Here is a 26,217-nt window from a genome sequence, read left to right as displayed (position 1 = left end):
AGTGTGCTCCGCATTTCAAACATATTATGTACAGTTGCTGTTCAGAACCAAAACTTGCCTAGTAAACACACCCAAAGTCTAACAAACACCCCAGCAATGGCATTGCTTGAGCTTTAAAATACACACTGACCAAAGTATATCCAACAGTTCATGTGGCGTACCATTTGCCTTTATGTAATTACAGAATGATGACAGAAGATCTAAGCTATGCCTGTCAACGGGTCGCTGCAAGTTTCCACCTAACCGTGAAAGGTTTCCTATTTGAATTGAATGGCTATTGTGTTTCCGTGCAGCTGTTGAAATCTTTTTAAGCATTAATTAACAGAAAAAATCCCAGATTTCAGGGTAGATTTACCTCATATCTTGCTGTCATCTTCACTTAAGAGAAAACAACAGTGCTCATTATGCACAACTCATTTTTGCTTCCTGGTGTATCTATGGAAGGATCTGGATTATCTGTGCTGTAATGAGTATTACCCCACTAAAGATAAACAGAATGATAGAGCGGCTTCAGTGAGCACCAGTAGGTTCAAGATTCTGTTCTTCAATGTCTGGCATTTTCTTATCATCATCACCCCGAAGGGTAAATATCTAAGATTCCCATTTTGGGGTATGGACAACACATTCTATCCTCAGCATCCTAAGAGTCTTTCTATCCTCAGCATTCCAAGCATTAACCAAAAAAGTCTTAGTTATTTCAGCTTTAAGGCATGGCGCAAACCCTTTACCAGGATGCTACTCAGCTGAAGAAGTGCTCCTGTTATAGAGGAGCAGAAAAGAAAGTAGCTACCTATTGTCATTCTTCAATCAATCCCCTGTTCTCTCCCCCTGAGCTCCACATCCCCCAGCCTGTATAGCCTAAAAGCTGCAGCTGTGTTTGTTTGGTCGGCTAAGACGCCACTTCCTTTTTTAGCTTTTCATCAAGGTTGTATGGGGGTGTGGGAGTAGCTGGGTGTTTGAGCAGGTGGGTGTCTTTGGGATGGTAACTCTAGTTTTATCTCAACATGCTGATTGAATCAGGAGCAGAGAAATGCTGCAGCTAACCTAACTCCCACAATTTATTTTCCTTTCAGATTCCCAGTTTCCCATTGACATATCTTCAGTCACCAGAGACCATGACTTCCTTGATCGAGATTCTATTGAGGCTCTGTGCAGGTGAGATAACAACTCCTATCCAAGCTTTTCTTTTGATGGTATATGCTCTTTTTACTTTTGAGTAGTATTATGTTTTGGCCCTTATTTGGAGTCTGAAGCACATAACTTCAAAAAGGAGACTCGTTTTAGAACGTTCCTGATTAGATAAAGGAACTGTAAGATGACAGTTAACTGCAGCCTGCAGTGCAATTTTCAACCTTCTTAAATATTGCGTATTTTCATTTGTACATTTTACAAAACTGTATTAAAGGCTGCAAACATTGTGTTGCACATATTGTTTTAACAATCTAATTATTTTTTACCCCTTGCAATAATATTTAGAGTTTAAAAGAGTTTGTATTGTCTACTGCAGCTTCCAGTCTGTGCGATGTAATCTGCTGTGCTGTGCAGAGATATCTCCAGCTACATGTGGGGTTCATGTACCGTCTTGAAAACGATGGAATTTTGTTTTATTACCTTTACAAGTCTGGATAAATATTTAAAAAATTGAGTGTGGAGAAATGTTTCCAGACTTTATTTCTTGTCACATGTTATAAAAGATAAAAATCAGAATTTCTAAAAAATAAAGGTCTTACTAAATTGACTGCATTTAGATGATGATCTTTTTTTTTTATCCACAACATCACACAATAAGCTTTTTACCCTTTAGATCTTTCACTTCTGGGTTTTTAACTTGTCGCAAGGTTGTTGAACAGGGTTTGGTTAAGATGCCAAACAAAGCTATAAAATTTCAAAAAAAATTATCTACAAAACTGAGTCGGAGGAACCGTGTGTGCAGGAGAAAGTAGCTGAAAGTTTATGACATATAAAGCAAGTGGCTAACTTTATAAAGCAGGAGATCAACTTTTTCTGTAAGTTTTTGTTGACAGATAACTGGAACAACATTAACAAATGTTACAAGCCAAATTATCAACAGGTCCTGTAGTACATTAGTACTGTAGGACAGTAGTAGTCCCAGTGAAAGGCTAAATTTGCCACTGTCATATTAATTGGCACATCAGTAGTGGGATAATGCCTTTTTAATAGAATCAGCCACTTAATGAAATTCCAACTCTTGGTCATGAAACCCAGCAGGTGTCCATGTATGCATCTTGAGGCTATCATCTGAATATATCTTTTCCTAGAAGACGTTTACCCCCTGACCCTCCACCTCACAACTATACTTCAGTTCCCATCACTTCATTTCTCCATTGTTACATGATATGCTCTAAGAGCTTACAAGAGGGAGGACCTCAGGCCCAGCTCCCTTCTCCCCTTCTCCAGGTGGCAGCAGGGATAAGCTTTCGGTCCCCTCCCCACATTTTCTCCACCACTCTAGCAGATTTTATTACTTATCTGGCTCTTCCCGTTGTTCTAGGGGATTATCCTTCAGCAGCTCGTTAGCCAGACTCGTTGCACCACAGCTTCCTCTGTTGTCTTTGTCTTCCACCAGCTCAGTTTTTCATCATGTTTCTTCCTTTCTCCTTTCCTTCTGGTAGAGTTTTGTATTCCAGTGAAGGTCAATGAGCTTGAACTTTTGAAGCCTGCTTATTTTAAATGTGTGTTTGTGCTTGCAGGAGACTGAACACTCTCAACAAGTGCGCTCTAATGAGACTGGAGATCTCTCCACAAAGAAAGAGAGTAAGTGCGCATGCATCCACTTGGAGTTGCTTCTTATTTATTTATTTTTAAAGACTCTGACAACCTCTTCAGAAACATAATTGCATTTTCTCACCCTGACTGTCAGTTCAACCACAGGGCAGAGTTAAGTTTTCTCTCATCTTCTGTAAAGAAGAAGCACCTGATATCAATACTGTAAGAACCTCAGGGGTGGGTAGAGGAACTTCAAGGGGTTGCATTCATCAGGACCTCCCTCTTTTAAAGCCTCATCACTTTTTTTTTCTCAGATACTGTACATCTGGCACACCATAAAGTAAATAGTTTGGTACTATAGAGTCTTGCATAAGTAGTCATATCCTTTGAACTATTCTAAATGTTTTTATGTGATAGTTATTTCTTTCTAGAACCACCATTCACTGTAATTACAGCAGCAGAGTTTGGGTGGGGGGACATGCTGATTTTTCTACATTTTTCTGAACATCAATTTTCAACTTTTTAAAAAGGGTTTTAATTGATTTGAAATCTAGGCTATGACTGGGCCACTCTAACACACAATAAACTATATTCCAAGTTATTCTATTGTTGCTCTGGCTGTATATGTAGGGGTCAAGGTCCTAGTAGAAGGTGAACCTGTGTCCCATTGTCAGGTTTTTCAACATCTAATGGATTTTATTCCAGCATTATTATGTAATTAGCCTCATCCATCTTCCCATCAACTCTAAACCGGCTTTCCTGTCTATGCTGAAGAAAAGCATCTTCATAGCATAATACTGGGGCTGTCCAGAGTTCATTTTATGTCACACATTACATCTTTTATGTGGACCAAAAAGTTCAATTTTGGTCTCATCTGAACAGAGTACCTTCTTCCAAAAGTTTATGTTTCCACTATATGGCTTGTCTCAAACTATAAACAGGACTTCATATGACTTTTTTTTGACACTGACATTTTTTGTCACTCTCAAAAAAAGACAGATTTGCAGATTTTGTTAACAGATTCTCCCGCCTGAGCTGTTGACCTCTTAAGGTTCTTCACAGGGCCTCTTGGCTGCTTTTCCGATTAATGCTACCTTTGCTTGGTCTGTCAGTTTAGCAGAATGGCAATGTCTTGGTAGGTTTGAAGATGTGCCATACTCTTTCCATTTTCAGGTGATCAATATAACAGTGCTCTGTGAGATAAACACAAGTAATTTGCACTGGATTTTGTTAGGTGGTCCCAGAGGGAAAGGGGTCCAAAAACAAATGCACACCCACCTTTTAGATTTTTAGCAGTAATAACGTTGAAAACCATGTATCATTTAATTTCTCTTCGTAGTTATACACATGTTAGCCTATCAGGCTATGTCGGGAGTTTCAGTCTATGAAATAAATTCTTTCTTATTAAAATTTTTGGTTCTAATGTTGAAAATGTGAAAAAAGTTCAAGACATAGACTATTTTTGCAAAGCACTGTATCACACTTTTCCTAGAAGGCCTTTAAAAACTGCAGTCTCATGATATTGATGACAACCCACATATTTTTCACTCAGGGACATCAGTCTCTTGGAAAGTGATTTTACTCTTCATAGAACGACTGACAAATCTCTAGACGGCCAGTTTTAAAGGACACAATTTTCTGTTTAATAGTCTTGGCTCAGACACTGACACTTTGGGACAGTAATTACCCAGTTTCAAATCAACCATAACTCCCTAAGAGCCTGAAGGCCTGGATAGTAACATCCTTTTTCGGTGGGTGGTGGTATTCATTAGGATGACCCTCCTTGTGTCACCTTTCATTTCAGGAGTCAGCAGAGAGGTAGAAGAGGCAAATAACCTCTTTGACTCCTCTACTCTTGTGAGACGCTGCACCCCCCCTGCCCAGACAACTTAGGAATGCATTGATCTCTTCACGTCTTCACATTCCCCGTCCCTTTAAAATCACCTCCCTGTCTCTCGTTCTTTGTGGTTTCTTTTCTTGGTTAAATTTATTGAAAAACTAAATAATTTTCACTCGGCAACTTCAAAGTGATTGCTGTTGCAGCAGATGCTTTAGAGGCTTGAGGGTTTGTGGATAGGATATCTGCAAAACTTTGACAAATGGCTCAGTTCTGCTCCGTGGTTGCTGCTCTGTAAGCAACAAATGAAACATGACCGTTATCTAACATGCTTGCAAGCATAACTGAAAAGCTCAAGCCACAATTATGTTTTTTTTGTTTGTTTTGTTTTTATTGCATAACCAACGTTTTTGACAGAGGTATGGTTAAGGTGACTTATACCTTTTTGTATTTAGACACTTAACTTAGATGTTTTGTAACTTTGGCCATTATTAGAAGAACAATTTGGTTAAATTGATTCTTAAAGGGATATACCTGGATTTCTGAAGTGATGTTCTGTTAAAGGTTATAAACAGTTCATATTTCACCTGCAGTTAAAAACATAGCATCTTAATTTGGTATAAAACCAGATTATTTGGTTTTGAAGGGTGAAGATAATGCCTAGTCCATGGGGAGAGGTAACATGAATAGAGGCCTACCATCCTAAAACAACTCCAGTGTTATGAACTTCATCGCTTTATGCTAATTACCCTGCTACATGCGACTGTAAACTACCACATACTACACCTCATATACAAGCTGTAGTCATTTGCATTGGGCGGTTATTTACTGAGACGGAACATGTGATTAGGAGGCAGTGCCTCTCCCTGTTTGAAACACGCGCTAAGAACGGAATATATAAGGTGTTTCAGCTCAGAATAACCACCTAACAGAAAGGTAAGGCAGTCTAAACATCAATAAAATGGCGTTCACATAAATCACAACAATACTTTTTGCTTTTTATGCCTCTTTACTTTTAAATCAGACAGTTACTCTGACAGGACAAACAGGAAGGGTTTCCTCAATCAATTTCCTGTGTAAACAATCATTGACTTTTATGTAAGTAACCCTCCAATCAAATGTGATGACAGTTTGAAAAGCGTTCATGATCCATGCATAATTGGGTAACTGGATATCATTAAAAACAAGTGGTTTATCTCCATTTAAAAATGCAAAGTATCAAGTTGAACTACAGATGAGCATAAAATTCATATTTAAAATAATGAAATAAACTAATTTTAAAGTTTAAATAAATAAAATCCCTGGAAAGAAAAAAGAAAGCTTGATCTGTTATATTTATGTACGTTCTGTGCCCTTTGTGTATTGTGACAGTAGGGGGCACTGTTTATTTCCCACATCTCAAAGGTTTTACGTGTTTATTTTTTCCCCATAAAATTTATAGATGAAAGGAAAAAGTTTGTCATGAGTTTGAAGGAGGATCGGTAATTGAAAAAAAATGTTTTTGTTTGTTTTATCGCATTGTGAATGTTGAAAACATTCACTTCTACCATATGATCTGTGACATCACCGGGTAAGGCATATACTTAGCTAACACCAATCGAGGTGCACATGGTGTCATATTTTGACAAAACTGGTCAGTTTTTTGTTGTCGTTTTTAATTGTATCAAAAATTAAAATGATGATTGTTACTGGATTGTGATGAGAAAATCCAATATTTAAATCTGGATCAGTTGCATAAACCTCTTTCAAATTCTACAGATAAGAGTTGTTATAAGACTGTAGAAGTCCACTTTCGTATTGGTCTCTCTTAGACTAGCAATTTCCTCGTCCAGGCCCAAGATATAACCTTAATTTAAAGCCCTGAACTTTACTTTACTCTTCACCTTTGTGATTGCAGATACATCAGTGTTCTTCATCAGAGATTTAAAAAATGACATGACTTTGGTGTTGGATAAGTCCGTCTCTGTCTGACAACGACTGGGTGGGGGTGGTGACCCCAGTCTGGCTGGCTGCATTGTGAGCTATGGGGGTCATAATGGAATTTCCTGAACTCCCTTCAGGGTCTGCGATAGATTAACCAAGCTGTTGGCGGGGGTTTACATTTTTTGGACTTAGTGCTTATATATTAATTGGAGTTTACTAAAGGCAGCTACCTTCATTGTGTATTGTATATGTTTGTCAATCAATCTGGAGGTGAGAGAAAAATTATATGCTGACCTTAGATCAAAATAATTTTATCCAAAGTTGTTTCTTGTTATGTCACTGGCATTTGATAAATCCTCTGACCTTTTAGCAAAAGATCCTGTGTTATGACAGGATTTGTCAGGTATTGTATATAATTATATTTCATGTAGGTTAAAATTAGAACAATTCTGGAAAAAGGATTCATAACTCCAGAGTTTCCTGGATTGCAGTGAGGAATGTTGTGAAAGAAGTGGAAAATGTCCCCTAACTATTCCTCTCTCTCCCGCTCCTCTCCCACTTACCCCCCCACCCACCCACCCACATTTTATGCTTCCTCCCTTTCTTGTCTCTTGTCCCCTCCTTCATTTCCTATTCAGAGCGAGGACTCAGATGAGGATGAGCCTTGTGCCATCAGTGGCCGGTGGACATTCCAGAGGGACAGCAAGCGATGGTCCCGCATGGAGGAGCTGGAGGTCTTCTCAACATTCCCTACAGATGACACCCAAACCTTTTTTCCCAAGGACCAAGTATCCCAGAAGGGTAAGCTCACTCTGCGTGAAGGGAACAGTTCAGAGAGTGTGCTGACAGACCTCAGTGAGCAGCCTGAGGTGGGCTCCATCCACAGCAGTGGGAGTGGAGGAAGAGGAGAGGAGAAGATACATGGTGCTGCCTTATTAAATGAAGCAGTACCTGCTGGTGCAACCCGGGCCAGCTCAATAGCCAGCATGTGTTCATCCTCAGGCACAGGGGGATCAGCAGGCCAAAATGAGGACTCTCTGTCTGATGGGTTGCCTCCGTCGCCCCTGGAGACCCTCAGGCACTTCAGCTTCGATGTCAAAGCAGGGACTGTCGAAGGAAGTCTCGACAGAGAAGGAGGCTGCGGCAAAAGCACTCGTTCAAGGGCTAAAAGCTTCCTGAAGAGGATGGAGAGTTTGCGACTTCGCAGCAGCACCTCTTCCAAGAGGAAGAAGAAGGGGTGCATTGGTGGAGGGAAAATAGAAATCAGCGGACCAGTCATTAAACAAGGCTTTGACGACGACAAACTGAAGAGGCTGAACTGTGTGGACATTTCAAGCATTAACCTCAGTCACCATCTCAATCCCGCTCAGACTATGACTCTCAACCGGAACCGCTCTGTATCATACTCCACTCAGACCAGTAATGGGAGCACTGGAAGCACTGGCAGCAGCCAGTCCGAAGCCAGCAGTGGCAGCACAGTTAGCACACCCAGTCCAGTGACCCGAGCTCGCAGCCACAGCACGGCGGCAGGTTCCAGTAAGAGAGGAGGAATGTACCTGGAGGGCTTCGATCCCTTTAGCCTTCTTCAACAGGAGCTGGATCGCCAGCCACCCCTGCCCAAATCGGCACCACCCATCCCCTGCCAGGCCAGTGATGGGATGTCCATCAATGAGCAGAACCGCAGGAATGACTGTGATTCTCAAGACAAAAGCAGACAAGAAGAAGAAGAGGAGGAGGATGAAGAGGGGGGCATGATCTTTTTCTATTTGCCTGAAGGCCACAAGCCTGGAACGTTCCCCAAAGCCCTGCAGGATGGGAGTTTGCACAACAACAACGGGAATGATAACGGAAATTCGGTGATCCTCAGGGGACGGCAAAGCAGACACCAGCGTCGCGGCTCTTTGGGCTCAGTTGACAGCCGGCGTAGTTTCTACGACAATGTCCCCTACGCCGAAAGAGAGGAGGGAGAGGACGAGGAGGGAGATGAGCACAAACTGGAGGAAGTGCTCCAACACGTCACTGGCTTCGTCAATGCCTGGTCAGAGGCTGTGGCCGGTGAGGAGGAGGAGGAAGAGGAGGAGGGGGACTCGGATTCTGCGCTGGACTCGGCGTCACCATGCCCATCCTCCCCTCTGCAGAACAGGCTGGAAGAGACCGAGAACGGAAGTGACCAGGACAGCACAGGAAACCCCTTGGGCGACGCCGAGGATGGGATAAGGGAGAGAAGAGATTCAGGAGTGGGAGCGTCTCTTACTCGAACCAGCAGGTCAGTTAAAGCAAGCTAAACTCTCCTCTTACACAGGCTTTAAGATTATAAAGAACTGCTTTTTCTGCACTGATATATAGTCATGATTGCTAAATTAACTTTAAACAAACAATTTTCCAAAAGAAAAATGTGGTAAATTATAAACAGAGCAACAGGCTGAGACTTCTCTTACATGATGGTGCTGGGCTCTCAGGAATGCCTGTCTTGTCTCCATGGGGACTGTTTCTACACTCTCAGGAATTTACCAGCAGAATTACTCTTGGTTTCTTTTAGGTAATCTCTTGATTGCTGTACACATATGTCCTCGTAATCCCTACATGGATCACTCGACCACACGCAGCATTTGTATGCTCTCTGTTGTTTTTAGCATTCCGGTACACACAAAAGCATGTCACAGGCCTCAGGAGGTTAACTGTTCCTTCTGTTAATCATCGTTCCTCCTTCAGAGTTCTCAATCTATACCTTCCTCTCCTTTTCCAGACCACAGAAGCTCCGCTGGCCAAGCTTCCAGAACTCCCATCGGCCCAGCCTGGCCTCTGCCCAGCTCCAGATCAGCTGCCAGTCTGTGCTGCAGATGAATCTGCTGCAGAAACTCTCCCTTCTGCAGCTCACTGCTCTCCTGGAGAAGCACACTCCAACAAACAAGCATGGCTTCAGTTGGTGAGTGGGTGGACTTAAAGGGATACTTTAGAGGAGTCTTAACTTGTTTTCTCTTATGCTGCATCTGGTCACATTTGTTCCTGTAACTTATGCACCCCTTTCAGCCCCCCCAAAAAATAATCCATTCAACCAGCCACTACCACTCCATTTCACCCGCCTCCCAGCCCAGTCCATCTGCAAGTTGTTGGGTGGTACTGTGACGGTTGTCCACAGAGTTGGGTTTCACATTCTTTTCCCAGGCCTATAATTGCTGGGAAGGGGTGCACATTGTCTTCTTTTTAACGGTGCAATTATGGCTGTTCACACGCAAGGTGCTGTGCTGCAGGCACGAAAAGGCTGCCCCCTTCTTAACTTATCTTTCCCAAAATGCCCTTTGAGCTAGAAGCTTGAACCACTTTATTTGCTGCGCCAAAATATCCACTCACACCTAATATCCTTAATATGACTGTGGCAACTAGTGGATTTTTCCCCACTGGCTCTAACCTACAGGTCCTTCTCAAAATATTAGCATATTGTGATAAAGTTCATTATTTTCCATAATGTAATGATGAAAATTTAACATTCATATATTTTAGATTCATTGCACACTAACTGAAATATTTCAGGTCTTTTATTGTCTTAATACGGATGATTTTGGCATACAGCTCATGAAAACCCAAAATTCCTATCTCACAAAATTAGCATATCATTAAAAGGGTCTCTAAACGAGCTATGAACCTAATCATCTGAATCAACAAGTTAACTCTAAACACCTGCAAAAGATTCCTGAGGCCTTTAAAACTCCCAGCCTGGTTCATCACTCAAAACCCCAATCATGGGTAAGACTGCTGACCTGACTGCTGTCCAGAAGGCCACTATTGACACCCTCAAGCAAGAGGGTAAGACACAGAAAGACATTTCTGAACGAATAGGCTGTTCCCAGAGTGCTGTATCAAGGCACCTCAGTGGGAAGTCTGTGGGAAGGAAAAAGTGTGGCAGAAAACGCTGCACAACGAGAAGAGGTGACCGGACCCTGAGGAAGATTGTGGAGAAGGGCCGATTCCAGACCTTGGGGGACCTGCGGAAGCAGTGGACTGAGTCTGGAGTAGAAACATCCAGAGCCACCGTGCACAGGCGTGTGCAGGAAATGGGCTACAGGTGCCGCATTCCCCAGGTCAAGCCACTTTTGAACCAGAAACACCGGCAGAAGCTCCTGACCTGGGCTACAGAGAAGCAGCACTGGACTGTTGCTCAGTGGTCCAAAGTACTTTTTTCGGATGAAAGCAAATTCTGCATGTCATTCGGAAATCAAGGTGCCAGAGTCTGGAGGAAGACTGGGGAGAAGGAAATGCCAAAATGCCAGAAGTCCAGTGTCAAGTACCCACAGTCAGTGATGGTCTGGGGTGCCGTGTCAGCTGCTGGTGTTGGTCCACTGTGTTTTATCAAGGGCAGGGTCAATGCAGCTAGCTATCAGGAGATTTTGGAGCACTTCATGCTTCCATCTGCTGAAAAGCTTTATGGAGATGAAGATTTCATTTTTCAGCACGACCTGGCACCTGCTCACAGTGCCAAAACCACTGGTAAATGGTTTACTGACCATGGTATCACTGTGCTCAATTGGTCTGCCAACTCTCCTGACCTGAACCCCATAGAGAATCTGTGGGATATTGTGAAGAGAACGTTGAGAGACTCAAGACCCAACACTCTGGATGAGCTAAAGGCAGCTATCGAAGCATCCTGGGCCTCCATAAGACCTCAGCAGTGCCACAGGCTGATTGCCTCCATGCCACGCCGCATTGAAGCAGTCATTTCTGCAAAAGGATTCCCGACCAAGTATTGAGTGCATAACTGTACATGATTATTTGAAGGTTGACGTTTTTTGTATTAAAAACATTTTTCTTTTATTGGTTGCTAATATATGCTAATATTGTGAGATAGGAATTTTGGGTTTTCATGAGCTGTATGCCACAATCATCCGTATTAAGACAATAAAAGACCTGAAATATTTCAGTTAGTGTGCAATGAATCTAAAATATATGAATGTTAAATTTTCATCATTACATTATGGAAAATAATGAACTTTATCACAATATGCTAATATTTTGAGAAGGACCTGTATTACAACTTAAATGTATTGTTTTAAAAAAAAACTCAAAATACAAATTTTGTGAAATATTTCTCATCTCAGGTTTGTGTAAAGCTTTGACTTTTTGAAATTTTTATTTTAAATACTGAAAATAGTTAAATTGAGTCCTCTTACAATAGTAACAACATCCAGTCACCCTCCAAATTGTCGGTACATCTCTACAGAAAAACAGTAGATGCCAGGAGACCATAAAATGTCTCACCAGATGGGGGCAACCAATAGTCTTAGGGTCAGTCAGTAAGTAATCTTCCATAGTAGGTCGCAGGGGAGCTGGTGCCTATCTCCAGCAGTCTACGGGCGAGAGGCGGGGTACACCCTGGACAGGTCACCAGTCCATTGCAGGCCAACACAAAACAACCATGCACACACTCATTCACACACCTAAGGGCAATTTAGAGAGACCAATTAACCTAACAGGCATGTCTTTGGACTGTGGGAGGAAGCTGGAGTACCCGGAGAGAACCCACGCATGCACAGGGAGAACATGCAAACTCCATGCAGAACCCAGGACCTTCTTGCTGCAAGGCAACAGTGCTACCCACTGCGCCACTGTGAAGCCCTAGTCTAACGGTGGTACATTGAAACCGAAACTTACAACAGTATTGCAGCAGTTTTACTAGGTGTCGACATACATGACACTCAGCATTTCCAGTTTTGATATTTAAAGACTGTCTGGTGCGGAAAATGTAAGCAAAAGCAGATTGAATTTTTTACTTGTCTTTCTCTCACTCCAGGCCGTTCTTCCTCTGAAAACAACAGACTTCTTGACAGTCATATGACAAGTCAGGGTCTTTCTAAAAGACAGAGTCTGATTGTTGGTCACTTGAGGCCCGTAAATATTCAGAATTCCGTCCGAGATCATAAAATGCTTCTTTTTTTTATTTTTCCCAAAAGTACTCCAGAGTCTTGTGGGCTGGTCTTACAAAGACACACTTGTCCAGAGTCACGCTACTCAGTCACTCTGCTAAACACACTTACACCCTTGCAGAAACACATCCATAAATCGGTGGGCAGCTTTCTGTGAAACAGAACGTGGTGTACGTTTCGACAGTAACGTTTGTGGTTATATACTCACTGGGCACGAGCGCCCATGTCAGTGGACACCCAAAGAAAGTAACAGGTGATAAAGATTAGCAGTAAATATGTGATATTTCCCTTAAAAGCCTACATTAAGCACTCAGAGATTCTTTTTTTATAATTCCATAGAAATCTGATTGTTTTTGTTTGGAGTGGGTGGGGGGGCTTCTACCTTAAATCTGGAGCAAAAATATAACCTGCCTGACAATTACAACTGCATTATTTTCTGTTTTTATGTGTGTTGTGCTGCAGGGCTGTGCCAAAGTTTATGAAGCGAATCAAAGTGCGTGACTACAAAGACCGGAACGTGTTTGGCGTGCCACTTCAAGTCATCGTGCAGCGGACCGGCCAGCCCCTCCCTCAGGGAATTCAGCAGGCCATGCGATATTTACGCAATCAGTGTCTTGACCAGGTAACTAATTGTGCAGATGTAAAAAGATATGTACAAATTCCATCATATCTGGTCAATCAAACTTCCAGTCACTGTTATCATTGTCTGTTTACAGCTCAAGGAGTTCAGCTAAATTAGGAAAACAAACTTAAACCTGATCAATACCTTTTTTCTCACATCCCAAACATACAGAGACTTCCAAAAGTATTCATACTCCTGTAAAATGTGTCCAAGGGGTATGAATACTTTAGCAGGGCACTCTGAATGCTGCAAGCTTTCGTTTCCTTCAGTAATAGTTCAAAAGCGTGTGCGTGCGTTCATGATTTCCAAATTCAGCGTATGTGTAGAAAAAAAGCTGTTAAAGCTGCACAAAAATTGAGAGGAGAACAGTGGCTTTCTTCTCAAAGCAGGACAAGGCGTCTCTGTTTGGAGGTGGGAAAAGCTCGTGGAAAATATTCGGCCTGGACATTTAGTCCCTATTTTCCAAATGCCTTTTATTACAGCCCTGAAAGGCCTCTGATGACGTCTTTACACAGTGTTTTTACAAGAGTGCATTCTGGGTGTCATGGGATCTTCTTGCAAATACAGTCAACAATCTCTGCTGTGATGTAGCTCCAATTAACTGTAAGCCCATAATTTGCAGATGAGAAAAGAAGTTTTTTGGGTTTTTTTTGCTACAAAACAAATTATTGATTCAAAAGATGTGTCTCACATGTATCATTGGGCACATGAATCACTTTAGATACACCTAATTATCAAAATGAAAGCATTTCATCTATCTTAATACTAAGACCAATATGGAGTTTGGACTTACGTTTTTCTTTGTGTGCAGTGTTTTCTTACCGTTTAAACTTCTTTAAATTTTTTCACGATACAACCACAAACAATTTATTTTCCCACAAAGTACTGCATAGTTGTGAATTAAGCCCCATTTACTCTAATACCCCCAAATAAAACCCAGTGGTACCAATTAGGGGCTTATCCTTTCAGAATTTTGCAGAATTTATGATGTTCCTCTGTCTTTCTTTGCTCCTCCCCCTCCCAGGTGGGCCTTTTCAGGAAATCTGGAGTTAAATCTCGCATCCAAGCTCTCCGCCAGCTGAATGAGGCAAGCGGCGCAGATGGCGGAGTGGTCAACTATGAGGGCCAGTCGGCCTATGACGTCGCCGACATGCTGAAGCAGTATTTCAGAGATTTGCCTGAACCACTGCTCACAAGCAAGCTGTCTGAGACCTTCCTGCAGATTTATCAGTGTAAGAAAACAAAAAGAAGCTAGCCCTTATGTCAACGGCTGTACATCTCATAATAGCATTTTTGCTTCTGTTGATACTTCTCTGAGATTATTGAAGCTCTAATGTTTGGTCTCTACTGCATTACGAGGTGTTTAAATTAGTTTAAGCCAAAAAAGTCCTGTACAAAAAGGATATACAGTATTATGGATATAATGTGTGTTACATAACACTGATTCCAGATGGACACACTGTGTCTTACATAACACTAATTTCAGATCCCACCATAGCTCAAACTCTGCAGCCAAAGTGGCTCCTTACACAATATCCTTATTGGATTAACCCGTTTCTGCATAGAAAGATGACATGATGCAGCATGACGGCGGGTAATTGTATTAATAAGTAGCCGTGACAAATACCGCCTCCTCCTCCCTGCAGACATGCCCAAAGAGCTCCGTCTTCAGGCGACCCGCGCCGCCGTGCTGCTGCTGCCGGATGAGAATCGGGAGGCACTGCGCACACTGCTGTGCCTCCTCAGCGACGTGACGGCCAGCGTGACCGAGAACCAGATGACTCCCACCAACCTGGCCGTGTGCCTGGCGCCGTCGCTCTTCCACCTCAACACCCTGCGCCGCAAGGAGAGCTCCTCTCCCAGGTGTGTGTCAAGCAGTCTAACCAGTGAATTTAAAAATTAGATGTATTTATTGTGATTTCATCAAAAATACCAGACAGTTTCTTTGGTCGCTAAAAACAATGGGCTGTATCTGGTTCAGGCAGCAAATTGGACAGGCTATAATAGCTAGACAAAGAATTTCAAAGAGACAATGGATAGAGAAGGGAGGGGCGGGGGGCAATGACAATCAAAACCAAAAGTAGTAATATTTATTAATATTAAGTTCCTCATTTTAACACCTTGTGGCAGAAACTTCTGTAGCTGTGTAATGGTTGACGCTGTTCTATTATTTGCCTAGAGATGCACCAATTAATATTTCCAAGATCACAATCGGACTGTTTTCAGCGTTGATCAGGGATCGGCAGGTCTATAATATAATATATGATTTTATTAAATGATTCAAAACTAATACATCCCAACGTTTTTGGTCTTTAAATACAAAATCCAGCAGCATGTTTGTTTGTGAACTGTTTTTAGTTTAATAAACATCAGATAAAGGCTTGGGTCACATACTTTGATGCACAACTGAGAATAATCTTGTAAATCTTTCATTTTTCTGTCTGATTCAGAACAACTACATTGTTTTTTGTAAAAAAGTAAATCAATTGGACCTCCAAGAAAACTTGAAATATTGTGGAAAACACTGAACTATAAGCCCTGTTTATGCAGCAGCTCTGATATAGATCCTGTAGAAAGACCATGGACACTCCATTGACCCTTTCAGCTCCTCTCACTATCCATTGCAGGGCTCCTCCTCTCTGCCAATTTGCAGTACCACCCGATGAAGTACATCTCAGCATAAAAGTACACTAATTCACAACTTTGTAGATTGAAGTGAGGATTCTGGTAGGGATGTTGCTGTTTTGGATTAACATGGTGTTTGTGTTTCTTTTAATGTTACATAACATGTAGCATGCTGGATGTTTTAAAAACAGGAAGAGGTCACTTCAAACTAACAAAAGGGTAGGATGCCGTACATATAGGGCAGAGATGGAAAGGAAATAGAAAAGGTTGCATAAACATCTTAGCCTACCTTAACATTGTTTCACATACATGAATTGTTTGTGAGGGTTCATCAGCTGTGTACAGCATTGTCCCTTTGTCTCTACTCTGTAATGATGAATAAATCTTTTCTCTCTCTCCTGGCTTGTGACAGGGTGATGAACCGGAAGCAGACGCTAGGAAAACCTGACCAGAGGGACCTGAATGAAAATCTGGCTGCCACTCATGGACTGGCACACATGATCCAGGAGTGCAGGAAACTCTTCAGGGTCAGTTTTCGAAAGCAGCAGGAAATAAAATTGCTTTTTATGTTAAAAACGGTAACGCAAAGAAGGAAACCCTGGATGGGAACTTTCATGGCAGATTGAAGTTTGAAATCATTAAGGTGTTTTGATGTCAGTTCCACCTCACTTCTCTGTCAGTTCAGAGAACTTAACAAGTATTTTTTCCAAGTTTCAAATCTCTATAAACTGAAATTAGCATTCTCACACTGAATGCATGCCAACTAACTAATCCAAAACTTTGTTTTGCTGTAGCTTATGAATTCAAATTGTTATCATTTGGCCTAATTTAACACATAATCATTTGATGTCTTAATCTTTTTCAAAACATTTGATTAATCCTTTTTTGCACATTTTATCTGCTATTTTAGTTGTAATGGGCTAACCCCAGTTAAAGTTGAATATTCTTAATGACTCAGACATGAAGTGTTTTTCTGGTTGTATCTTTTAATGCTGCTGGCTTATCAGCGAGGAGAAAAAAGGCCCAATCTAAAGTTATTTAATAATGATCTTGTGTATTTACCGGATAAGTTGTGTCTCACATCTTCAGAGTACAAGTCTAAGCCAGGTCTAAAGTCTTCGTTTTTGCGACTTACGTGTGACTTGACTGTATGCTGCAAATAAAAGGCCCCATGCCTATCACTGCCACATGCCTTTTGTCCATGCATTTGTTGTGTAAACACACTCCCAGTTATATAACTCGCTTTTACAATTCATGGTGACGTTGTGCAAGCAGCATTGTGAAGAATGTCCCAACTGACTCCATCCTGCAGAATTTACTTTATATTTGTCTTAAGTTTATCCCTACACAATTATTTGTACAGCACATACAGCACCTGTGAGCACTATGTGTTCTCTCTACAAGGTCCAAAATGATCAAGATATACAAAATCCATCAGAAAAACATTTGGGACGAAAGCCTGCTCTGCCTTGTAACCTCATCTCAGACATGTAAAAGCTAAAAGGCACACACTGTGAGTTATTATTATCAATCAATATTTGATTCAATTGTGGACAAACCTCCTGCCTTCCCGTCTTGGTCATATCCAGCAAGTAAACTCAATAAAGGTCTTAAATTATCCTCTTTGATTAGATTTATATTTCCTTAGGAGGAAGGTGGGGTTGGGGGTTGAATGAGCATATATTTATCTTGATTTGAGCTAGACCTTCAGAAGATCTTAGATATCTACCTTGTCAGGATTCAATTTAAGGAGGAAAGAAATAAGCAACAAGAAATGAGCTGTACAAGCCTAGAAATAGAAATAAATCAATTTCTGCTTTAATGACACATCCTTATCCAGGGAGCACTTAATACAGTTATGCGATAAACCAAGGAGATAGTTGTGATAAGAGGCCTTAGATAGTTTTAGTTGATTGCTTTTTCAGACATGTAAAATTTGACCTGCTGTTGTGGTACTTTATTTTAGCCTCTCAAACACAGAAGTGTGGAACAAGATCTGTTGCTACCTTATGGTTTGGAATGCTCTGACCACCCATCTGCTGGATTTTTCCTCCCAGATCCCTGAAGAGATGAACCGCTGCAGGAACTCATACGTGGAGCAGGCTCTGCTGCCACAGCGCTTCAAGGAGCTGGCTGGTGAAACAGCAGGGCAGGGAGGCTACAGAGCCTGCCTTCAGGACACTTTGGACCTGCTCCTGAAGGAAGCCAAAGACAAGTTCAAAGGTTATGACAGCTGCTCCACTCCTGAGCATGCAGAGCTGGCCTACAGGAAGGTATGTCTGGCTCAATAAATCTCCCAACTAATGAAATTTTCAAAAATAATGAAAGATGAGTTTGTCTGTCTTCGGTGTGTAAACAAGCTGCCATCTCCGTTTCCTGTCATCTTCATGTTCGCCTTGCGTCTCTAAATAGTGAGTGGAAAAACAGCAGTTAGGGTTTCCTGTCTAGAAAGGCATCCGTGTGAAAACGGCTGTGCTCTTGGCTTCTCGCTCCCATCCCTTCTGCTCTGAACTCTTTCCCAGAATGACATCAGCTTCATCTCCCAACACACACAAACACAACTTCTCCATTTTCCCAAGCATACATTTCCTGTGCCGAATTGCTCAAAGGCCTGGATAAAGTTATCTTTTCTCCTGTCTGAAAGTCACAGCGGCTCTATGTTTTACCATCAGATGGCAGAATGAAACAGTTGACTAAGCAAAATAAGTTTTTTTTTAAGTACAATTGGATTGTTCTGCATTATTTATTTTTATCCATTCCCCTTTACTCTCAATACATAATGCAAAAAACTGAAATAGTATGGCACAGCTGTACACCCACCGGTGCAGGACACGTAAAGAGAGCAGTAATCAGAGAAGCAACCAAGAGGCCCTGGTAACTCTGGAGGAGCTGCAGACATCCACAGCTTGGGTGCAATAATCCCATGGGCAGGAAACCTTTAAGTCGTGCACTTAACAATTTTGGCCTTTATAGAAAAGTAGCAAGGAGAAAGCCATTGTTGACAGAAAGCAATGAGAGATCCTGTTTGCAATCTGACACAAACTGTGCAGTGGACACAGCAGACATGTAGAAGAAGGTAATCTGGACAGATGAGAGAAAAAAATGAATGTTTTGAGCTACATGCAAAAAGCTGTGTGTGGAAGAAAACCTGCATATCACCCTGAATACACCATGCTCCTGGTGGAGAACCATGGTGGTGGGGTTGCTTTTCTTTAGCAGGGAGAGGGAAGATAGAATAGATTGGAAGATGGATGGAGTTAAATACGGGGTGATTGTGTAAGATAACTAATTAGAGGCTGCAAAAGTCTTTGGAGTGGGGTGGAGTTTCATTACCAGCAAGAGAGCGACCCTAAGCATACTGCTAAAGCTACAATTGTCAGTTTAGATCCAAGGTAATTCATGTGGTAGAATGGTCCGAATAAGGTCCATAGCTAAATACTATTCAGAATCTGTGGCAAGACTTAAACATTAATCTCACAGACGCCCTCCATCCAATATGGATAAGTTTAGGCTTTTTTGCAAAGAATGAATGAGCCAAAAGTTCCGTTTGTAGATGTGCAAAACTGGCAGAGGTACACACCAAAAGACCTGTAACTGTGGGGGGAGATGGTTTTACAAAATATTCCTTCAGGGAGGCTCAATAAAAATGGAGTCCAACTTTTCAGATTTTTCAATTGTAAAACTAAATGGAAAACGATGTATCATTTTTCAATCCAATTTACAGTTGTGCACTGCTTTGTGTTGGTCTAGCACATAAAATAGAGTACAATATTTAGAGGTTTGTGGTTGTAACATGACAATAAAGAGGTGAATACCTTTGCAAGGCGCTGTATGCATGATAAAAACTATGTGTCCTAGAGGACACAGAATTCTTGATAAATATAATTAATTCATGTTGGCCTCTACGGTGACGCGGTTGGTAGCACGGTTGAAGGTCCTGCGTTCGACTCCTGGCCAGGGGACGTTTTGCATGGGGTTTGCATGTTCTCCCCATGCATGCGTGGGTTCTCTCCGGGTACTCCGGTTTCCTCCCACAGTCCAAAAACATGACTGTTAGGTTAATTGGTCTGTGTATATTGCCCTTAGGTGTGAACTAGTGTTTGCATGGTTGTTTTTTTGGACTGGCAACATGTCCAGGATGTTCCTCGCCTCGCACCCACAGACTGCCGGAGATAGGCACAAGCTTCAGTAGAAAATGACTGACTGACTGGGTGTAATGTCATCGGGCCTTTCTGTTCTGTCTTGTAGGTGCACGATGGATTTCCACTGAGACTCTGGAAAGTGACCATAGAGATTCCAGCGAGTCCTGATGAGGTTCTGACAAGAGTACTGCGAGAGCAGGGGCACTGGGACGAGGACCTACTGGAAAGCAGAGTAGTGGAGACCCTGGATGAACAGACAGAGATCTACCAGTACGTCCGGAACGCCATGGCGCCTCATCCCACCAGAGACCACCTGGTGCTAAGGTAGACATGTGTTCTTCTCACCTCGGGCTTTCTTCTGTTTTTATTTCTCAATATTTCACTGCTTTAGTTTAATGTTGTACCTTAATCCAAAATATCTTGATGGGTATTAACAGAACATGGGTCACAGACCTGCCAAAGGGTGCGTGTGCACTTGTATCTACTTCTGTGGACCATGAAGGGGTGCCAGCTGTGGGTGTTCGTGTCAATGTGCTCACCTCACGCTTCTATGTAGAACCCTGTGGAGTCAACAAATCCAGACTGACACACATTTCAAGGATCGACCTAAGGTTGGTGGATTACACAGAATCCAGGATAGATGTAGCTAGAGAGTCATTGATCAGTTCGAGACCAGAATCACATTGATTTGCTATATATGTGATCAGCAGATCGAATATTGAAAAACAATAACTTTCTACATCCATTAAATGCATCAAAACTAACACCGAGTGAAATCCTGGTGCATCTCTAATTATAGAAAGCCTGTTGTCAAATATGGAAACATTTCATAGAGCTGCATCATCCTAACTCAGCAACTCTTTCTTCTTTTTCAGAGGTCGTTTTCCAGAGTGGTACAATAAACTCCACGGACAGTTGTGTGCTGCTGAAGTGGGACGAATAAGAGACTCCTTCACTGTCTCCATGGACAAATGAGCAGGCACCGTGCAATTCTGACCACAAAAGATTCTTGGACTGCAACAGAAACCTTCGTTTCAGTCAAAGCATTGTTATGTCCACAATAAATAGACATGGTCCGGAGCCTGGATTCAAGGACTTTTTTGTCCCAGGTCAAAACAGATTGACTTAACAGGTCATGTTGGGGCTGCCAAGAGGACTCGCACACAGATTTATCTCGGCTTAAGGACATTGTTTTTGCTGATACAGGATGTATGGTTTAGACTTTATCGAAAGGAATGATACTGCTTCTGAGAAGCAAAGAAGACCCAAGGTATGCATGAGCTTGTGTGTGCGGGTGTGTGCAAATGGGGAATGCCTATTTGTTGTGTTTGGTTTACAGGCAGAGGAAAGCATGTACATATAAAATATAGTGGTCAGAAATGTAGATGTGGCCGTCCGCCTCATGTTACCTCTGACTAACTTTTCTGTTACATCAAAGCATAGGGAACCTGTAGATGTTGTTATAGAGAGCTGATGAATTAATCTTGAGGTGAGGAAAGCTGCAAATCCACAGACTGAGTGGAAACAATAGACAGGATATGGTGAGATGACAGGTGGGTGAGTGAATGCAGGGTTTTATGGTTTAGAGTTAAAGACTGAGGAGGACTGGTGGCTGGCTCACCAAAATGAAAGGACTGATCAGCCGGGGCCTCATTTACTGACAGATAAAAGTCACTGTAATCCCTCCAGAAGGATTTGATTGAGTCACCGGTTTTATATGGAAGCCGATTTTTATTTGAGAAAATGAGATGAAAAAGATGGGTTTAGTCTCCATGCTAGTGCCAAAGGCCAGTTCTTCATTGACTTTAAAGAGAAGAGCAGGAACATAAAAAGCAGATTTAATAGACCAAACAAAGAAAAGGCTAAAAAACTAATCCTAGAAGGCGTCAATGTTTGTTTTAGTCTCAAACACAGCACAGTTCAGTTTATTTTTGTTTTTTGCAATTATGTCATATTAGAAATATATCAAAACTATACGTATTCCAATTTCTTTATGCACAAGAGAACAAAAGACACAATGCACTGCTCCAACCTGCAACGGAAACCTCCAGCTACAAGAAAAGATGAGAGAAAAAAATGTCCTTTTATAAAGGTGGGGATTTTACAGGTTTTACTGTAAAGAAGAGGGGAGTCTGAATGTGTTTTTCTAAAGAAGGATGAAGATCTTTTTGCGTAAGCATCTTTCTCTCTTTTATCTTACAGTGTTTAAAAAGTAATTATAGAGATTTGGGTCCATGTAACTACTTCTAGCTCCAATGCTCTTCGATCAGAGACTGTTCATGTTGACTGTGTAATTAATTCACTAAGCCATTTGTTTATATTCTACAAGTTTGTACCTGTAACCGTGTCTCCGCCAAATAATAATGCATGACAATGACAGTTAATTTAAAGCAAATATATTTATACCTCCAAATATATGTTTGTTTTGTATCATTTTTTTATTTTATTGTACATGGTAAGCTTTGCATTACAAAAATTGTTTTATCTTTTTTATTAATATTATTTCTGTACAGGTTAATCAAAGTGCACTATTAAATGTAATAAAATAATATCGTTATTTGTTGGCTGTTTTTTTCACAAAGAGATTATCAAGCGTTCTACTATGCCTTGTTTTCACTTTCCAAAACTCTGCAGTCACCCATTTAGACCAGTTTGTTCCAGCTGCAGCCATTCCCCTCTTGCTGAACCCTGACAACCATAAACCTCAAGTGACCTGACTCCATTCCACACCAGTAAATCTACAATAGCATCAGAGAGGCCAGGAGGATAGTGATCTCTCTTCTAATTATTATTCTTACATAAGTTTCTGTTATCAGAACACTGTGGGGTCTGCTGGATTGTGGCAGGAAAGCTTAACAAGAGGCCGGGTAGTCATGTGGCAAAGAGAAGGGGGCCTGTATATGTTAGCAGGTGCAGATTCGCCTATTTTATTTTATATTGTTTGGCTTAACCTCTGGGGAAAGTGCTACTTTATAACAGAAAAATGTTTTATTTGTTCCTCCAATCCAAACATTGAAGATCTAATCATCGTCCTAGAGTTGGGAATCAGAGTCCTGAAGGCTGTATTGAGGACTATGAGCCTCCATAAATGAATCATCCATTGTTTCACCACGCACCTCTATAAATAGTGTTTGCCGTAAGACTGTTATATTATCTTACAGAAATAGTAAAGATTAAGAAACTACTAAAACAGAACCTCCACTTGCTTTTCATGTTTACGTCCAATCCAGCATCAGCCCTGCAGCACATCTAGATGCTACAGGACGTTAGAAAAGTAGCAGTCCCACCATTGCTCCAAAAGTCGTGGGATTTTCTATGATCCATTAATTGATTCTTATTATGTGCCAACCATTTACACAAAAAATACTTATGTCAGTGTTTTGTGATTTCCAATATTTGTATGAGGATTGGGCTTTGATAGTGGCGACTGACAGCCACCGTAAAATTTCCTTCAGCATGGCGTTTCAATTATCAGACTTGATTTTAGTCCATGTTTGAATTACAGAAACATCTCCTGACAGCTGTTCTCCCACATGACTGATATGTTTTTTTTTTTCCTTGGGCTTGTGTACGTGTTTTTCCCTTGACCCACTCAAACACCTCACAAAGATTACACAGCGCCAGATAAGCAGGAGTCAACGCCAGGTCTGCATTCCCGCTCTGCTGTTTGAGAATCCGCCGCAGTGGTTTTCACACATTGATAAATGCAAATGAATGTGTGCATTTTGGAGTTCGTGCTGCTCTTCCTGTGGTTTAAGCTCATCTGATTCCTAACGTGACCATTACATTTATCCTCCTTTAGTCATTTGTTTCATGAAAATGAATCTGCTTATTACAGATTGTTTTAATTGTTATATGCTTCTACACAGTTTTTGCACCATCAGCTAGTATGCAGTGGTATAAAAAAGTGGTCCACTGTAAAAAAGTAATTTTCCCCAAAACCCAATGCAGTAACTGACTGTGTTACATTTGCAGTAGTAGCAAAGAGTCTTTAACTCAGCTGTATTGCAGGTTTTCAAGCTCGAAGGCCCTGTTTAATGACATGCTAACCCACTCAAACACCTTCATCCTGTTTTTTCCATCTTCTTAGTTTATTCATATTTAATTCTGGAATTTGACTATGCAACTCCAGAACTTTAATCTGACTTTTTTGAGCAATTCAGAGGTGGTCTTTTTGGTGTTCTTCGGATCATCGTCCAGCTGCATAACCCAAGAGCTCTTGACCTTAAGCTCACAAACTGTTGGTTGGACATTTTCCCTCCAGAGTTGGCAGAGAGCAAAACTCCTGATCCTCCCCAGAGGATGACACTACCACCACTATGTCTGACTGTAGGTATGATGTTCTGCTGATGAAATGCTGTTGGTATAAGAACAGTTCCTTCAGCAGTGCTTTATGTTGTTCTGGGTTCTGGATGAGTCGTTGATGTGCTTATTTTTTTCTGGTAGGCCAGTTGGTCCTGGGAAGGTTCATCACTGTTTGATGTGTTCTCCATGTTTTTGCTGTAGTTTACTGAAGTCCAAAAGCTGCAGAAATGACTTTGTAACCATCACCAAACTGATAGATTTCAATCACTTTGTTTCCTATATGTTCTTGAATGTCTTTAGAGTAGCAGATGGTGTCTTGCTTTTTGCACCTAAGTCCTGTTGACAGACAGGTTCAGTTTAAGTGATTTCTTGATTCTACAGGTCGGACCGTGATCAGACTTGGGTGTGCCTCATTAATTTAACAATTATTTATTTCATGTTTTAACAAGAGGGCTATTGCTTTTTCACCGAAGGCCAGGTTGAATTGGATTGCATTTTCCCCTTAAGAAATCCAATCATTAATTGAATACTGATTTTTGTACTTACCTTAGTTACCTTGGTCTGCTATTAAAATTGGTTTGATGATCTTTAGCACAGTGTGATAAAAAAACAGAAAAAGTCTCCATGAGCAAAAATATATTTTCATGGCACTGTACATTTAAAAAATATGGCAAAAATAGAAGGAAAAAGATATGAATTATTACGTATCCAGTGTGGAGCAAAACATTCTGAGGGATGACCTGTAGTACTGTTGTAGCAACAGGAACGGTTTGCTGTTGTGATAAGACCATATTTTAAGAGTCAACACAGGAAAGGATAAAAGTTTAGTCACGGTGTTTGCAGTGTTGACCTCGTATCGTTCCTCGGCATGGCTCGATATTTCAGACTTTTCCAAAGGCTGCCCAGAAAGTGTCTATGCTGAGGAAGATGGATCTGACAGTTTATCCTCCACAAGATAAGACTGTATATCAGTGTAACCAGAGAACGACAAACTTCCCTTCAAATTCTGACAAACATATGAGTGAAAGGTTTACTGTATTGGCTTACACACTGGTCACATATAGCATGTTCAACTCCATAACTGACTGAGATTTTACAGATAGAAAGAAAAAGAAACATACATTAATGTACCAGAGATAAAAGAAGTAGCATTTTTAAAAACAACCAAAAAATGTTGTGTGGAGTTGGCATGGACAGAAACATTGGGGTATTTTTGCAGGACGCCTCCTCATTTATCTCATCTTCCTTTTCCTTGAAAGTATTCTCATTTTACATGAAAAGTAGAACAAGTGTAAATATGTGGAAAATATTCACATTCTGCGTTGAAGAGTTTTTTCAGGAAAACCACAGGCTGTGACTGAACGTTTGTTACATGTTACTCTTAATGTGTTTCACACAGCTCCACACTGCACTCTCATGGATGTGCAATATAAGTTTGATCTCAGTGTGGCACAGTTTTTTGTCTGGACCCATTAAGACATTGTTTACATTTTAGTGTACAACGATTACAACTGCTGTGTCATATAAAGTGTCCTGTAAAAGGTCTCTAAACATTTAAATGTTTTTACATTATGTGTCTTGCAACTTGGGATTTTATGTGCAGCGCCTTCCTTCATTGGTCATATCTCAGTGAGATATGATGCGCGACTTCCGTGAACATCAATTCAGCATCAATCAAGCATTGCCACATATCCTTAATTGAAACTAGGTTTGGACTTTGACTGGACCATTGTAACACACTCATGTGTTTTGATTTAACCACATAATTGCAAACATTGTTTAGCTCAACCCATCTTCTTTTGAACTCTTATGACCAGCTTCTCTGTCCCCGCTGTAAAAAAACACATCCACCAAGACAATGATGTATTCAAACATTGTGCAATGTAATTTTTTTTTGTCACTCACAGTGTTTTGCATGTAGGCCAATAAGTTCAGTTTAGATCTCACCTGAACAGATCACATTCTTCCATATTTTTTACTGCGTTCCCTACATGCCAGTGTTTAAACAGGACTTCCAATGGCTTTCCCTATTTATTAATTAGGTAACTTCTGAAGACAATGGGTTGGACTGGTTTTTATTTAGGGATATCAGGAAAAAAGGGGCAAAAGACTATTGCA

At 41.1% G+C, this 26,217-nt stretch overlaps 1 protein-coding gene across 5 annotated transcripts in view; it reads left to right on the top strand.

Moving 5' to 3' along the window:
• The window catches only part of dlc1 (DLC1 Rho GTPase activating protein), a 107,385-nt gene extending 85,034 nt beyond the window's left edge, over positions 1–22,351 (top strand). For all 5 annotated transcript variants that reach the window (XM_047364277.1, XM_047364279.1, XM_047364280.1 and 2 more), the window contains 12 exons: positions 1,074–1,155; positions 2,712–2,775; positions 7,126–8,753; positions 9,234–9,413; positions 12,868–13,027; positions 14,052–14,259; positions 14,674–14,890; positions 16,065–16,179; positions 17,710–17,925; positions 19,901–20,118; positions 20,232–20,405; positions 20,670–22,351. In XM_047364277.1, coding sequence (XP_047220233.1) covers positions 1,074–1,155; positions 2,712–2,775; positions 7,126–8,753; positions 9,234–9,413; positions 12,868–13,027; positions 14,052–14,259; positions 14,674–14,890; positions 16,065–16,179; positions 17,710–17,925; positions 19,901–20,118; positions 20,232–20,405; positions 20,670–20,769 — 3,362 coding nt within the window. In that variant the 3' untranslated portion in view covers positions 20,770–22,351. The remainder of the gene's footprint in view (positions 1–1,073; positions 1,156–2,711; positions 2,776–7,125; positions 8,754–9,233; positions 9,414–12,867; positions 13,028–14,051; positions 14,260–14,673; positions 14,891–16,064; positions 16,180–17,709; positions 17,926–19,900; positions 20,119–20,231; positions 20,406–20,669) is intronic.
• The last annotated feature ends 3,866 nt before the right edge of the window (positions 22,352–26,217 follow it).

The sequence above is a fragment of the Girardinichthys multiradiatus genome, chromosome 5, assembly GCF_021462225.1.
Source record: "Girardinichthys multiradiatus isolate DD_20200921_A chromosome 5, DD_fGirMul_XY1, whole genome shotgun sequence".
In the NCBI taxonomy this organism is placed as follows: Eukaryota; Metazoa; Chordata; class Actinopteri; order Cyprinodontiformes; family Goodeidae; genus Girardinichthys; species Girardinichthys multiradiatus.
This window is presented reverse-complemented; position numbering and strand designations above follow the sequence as displayed.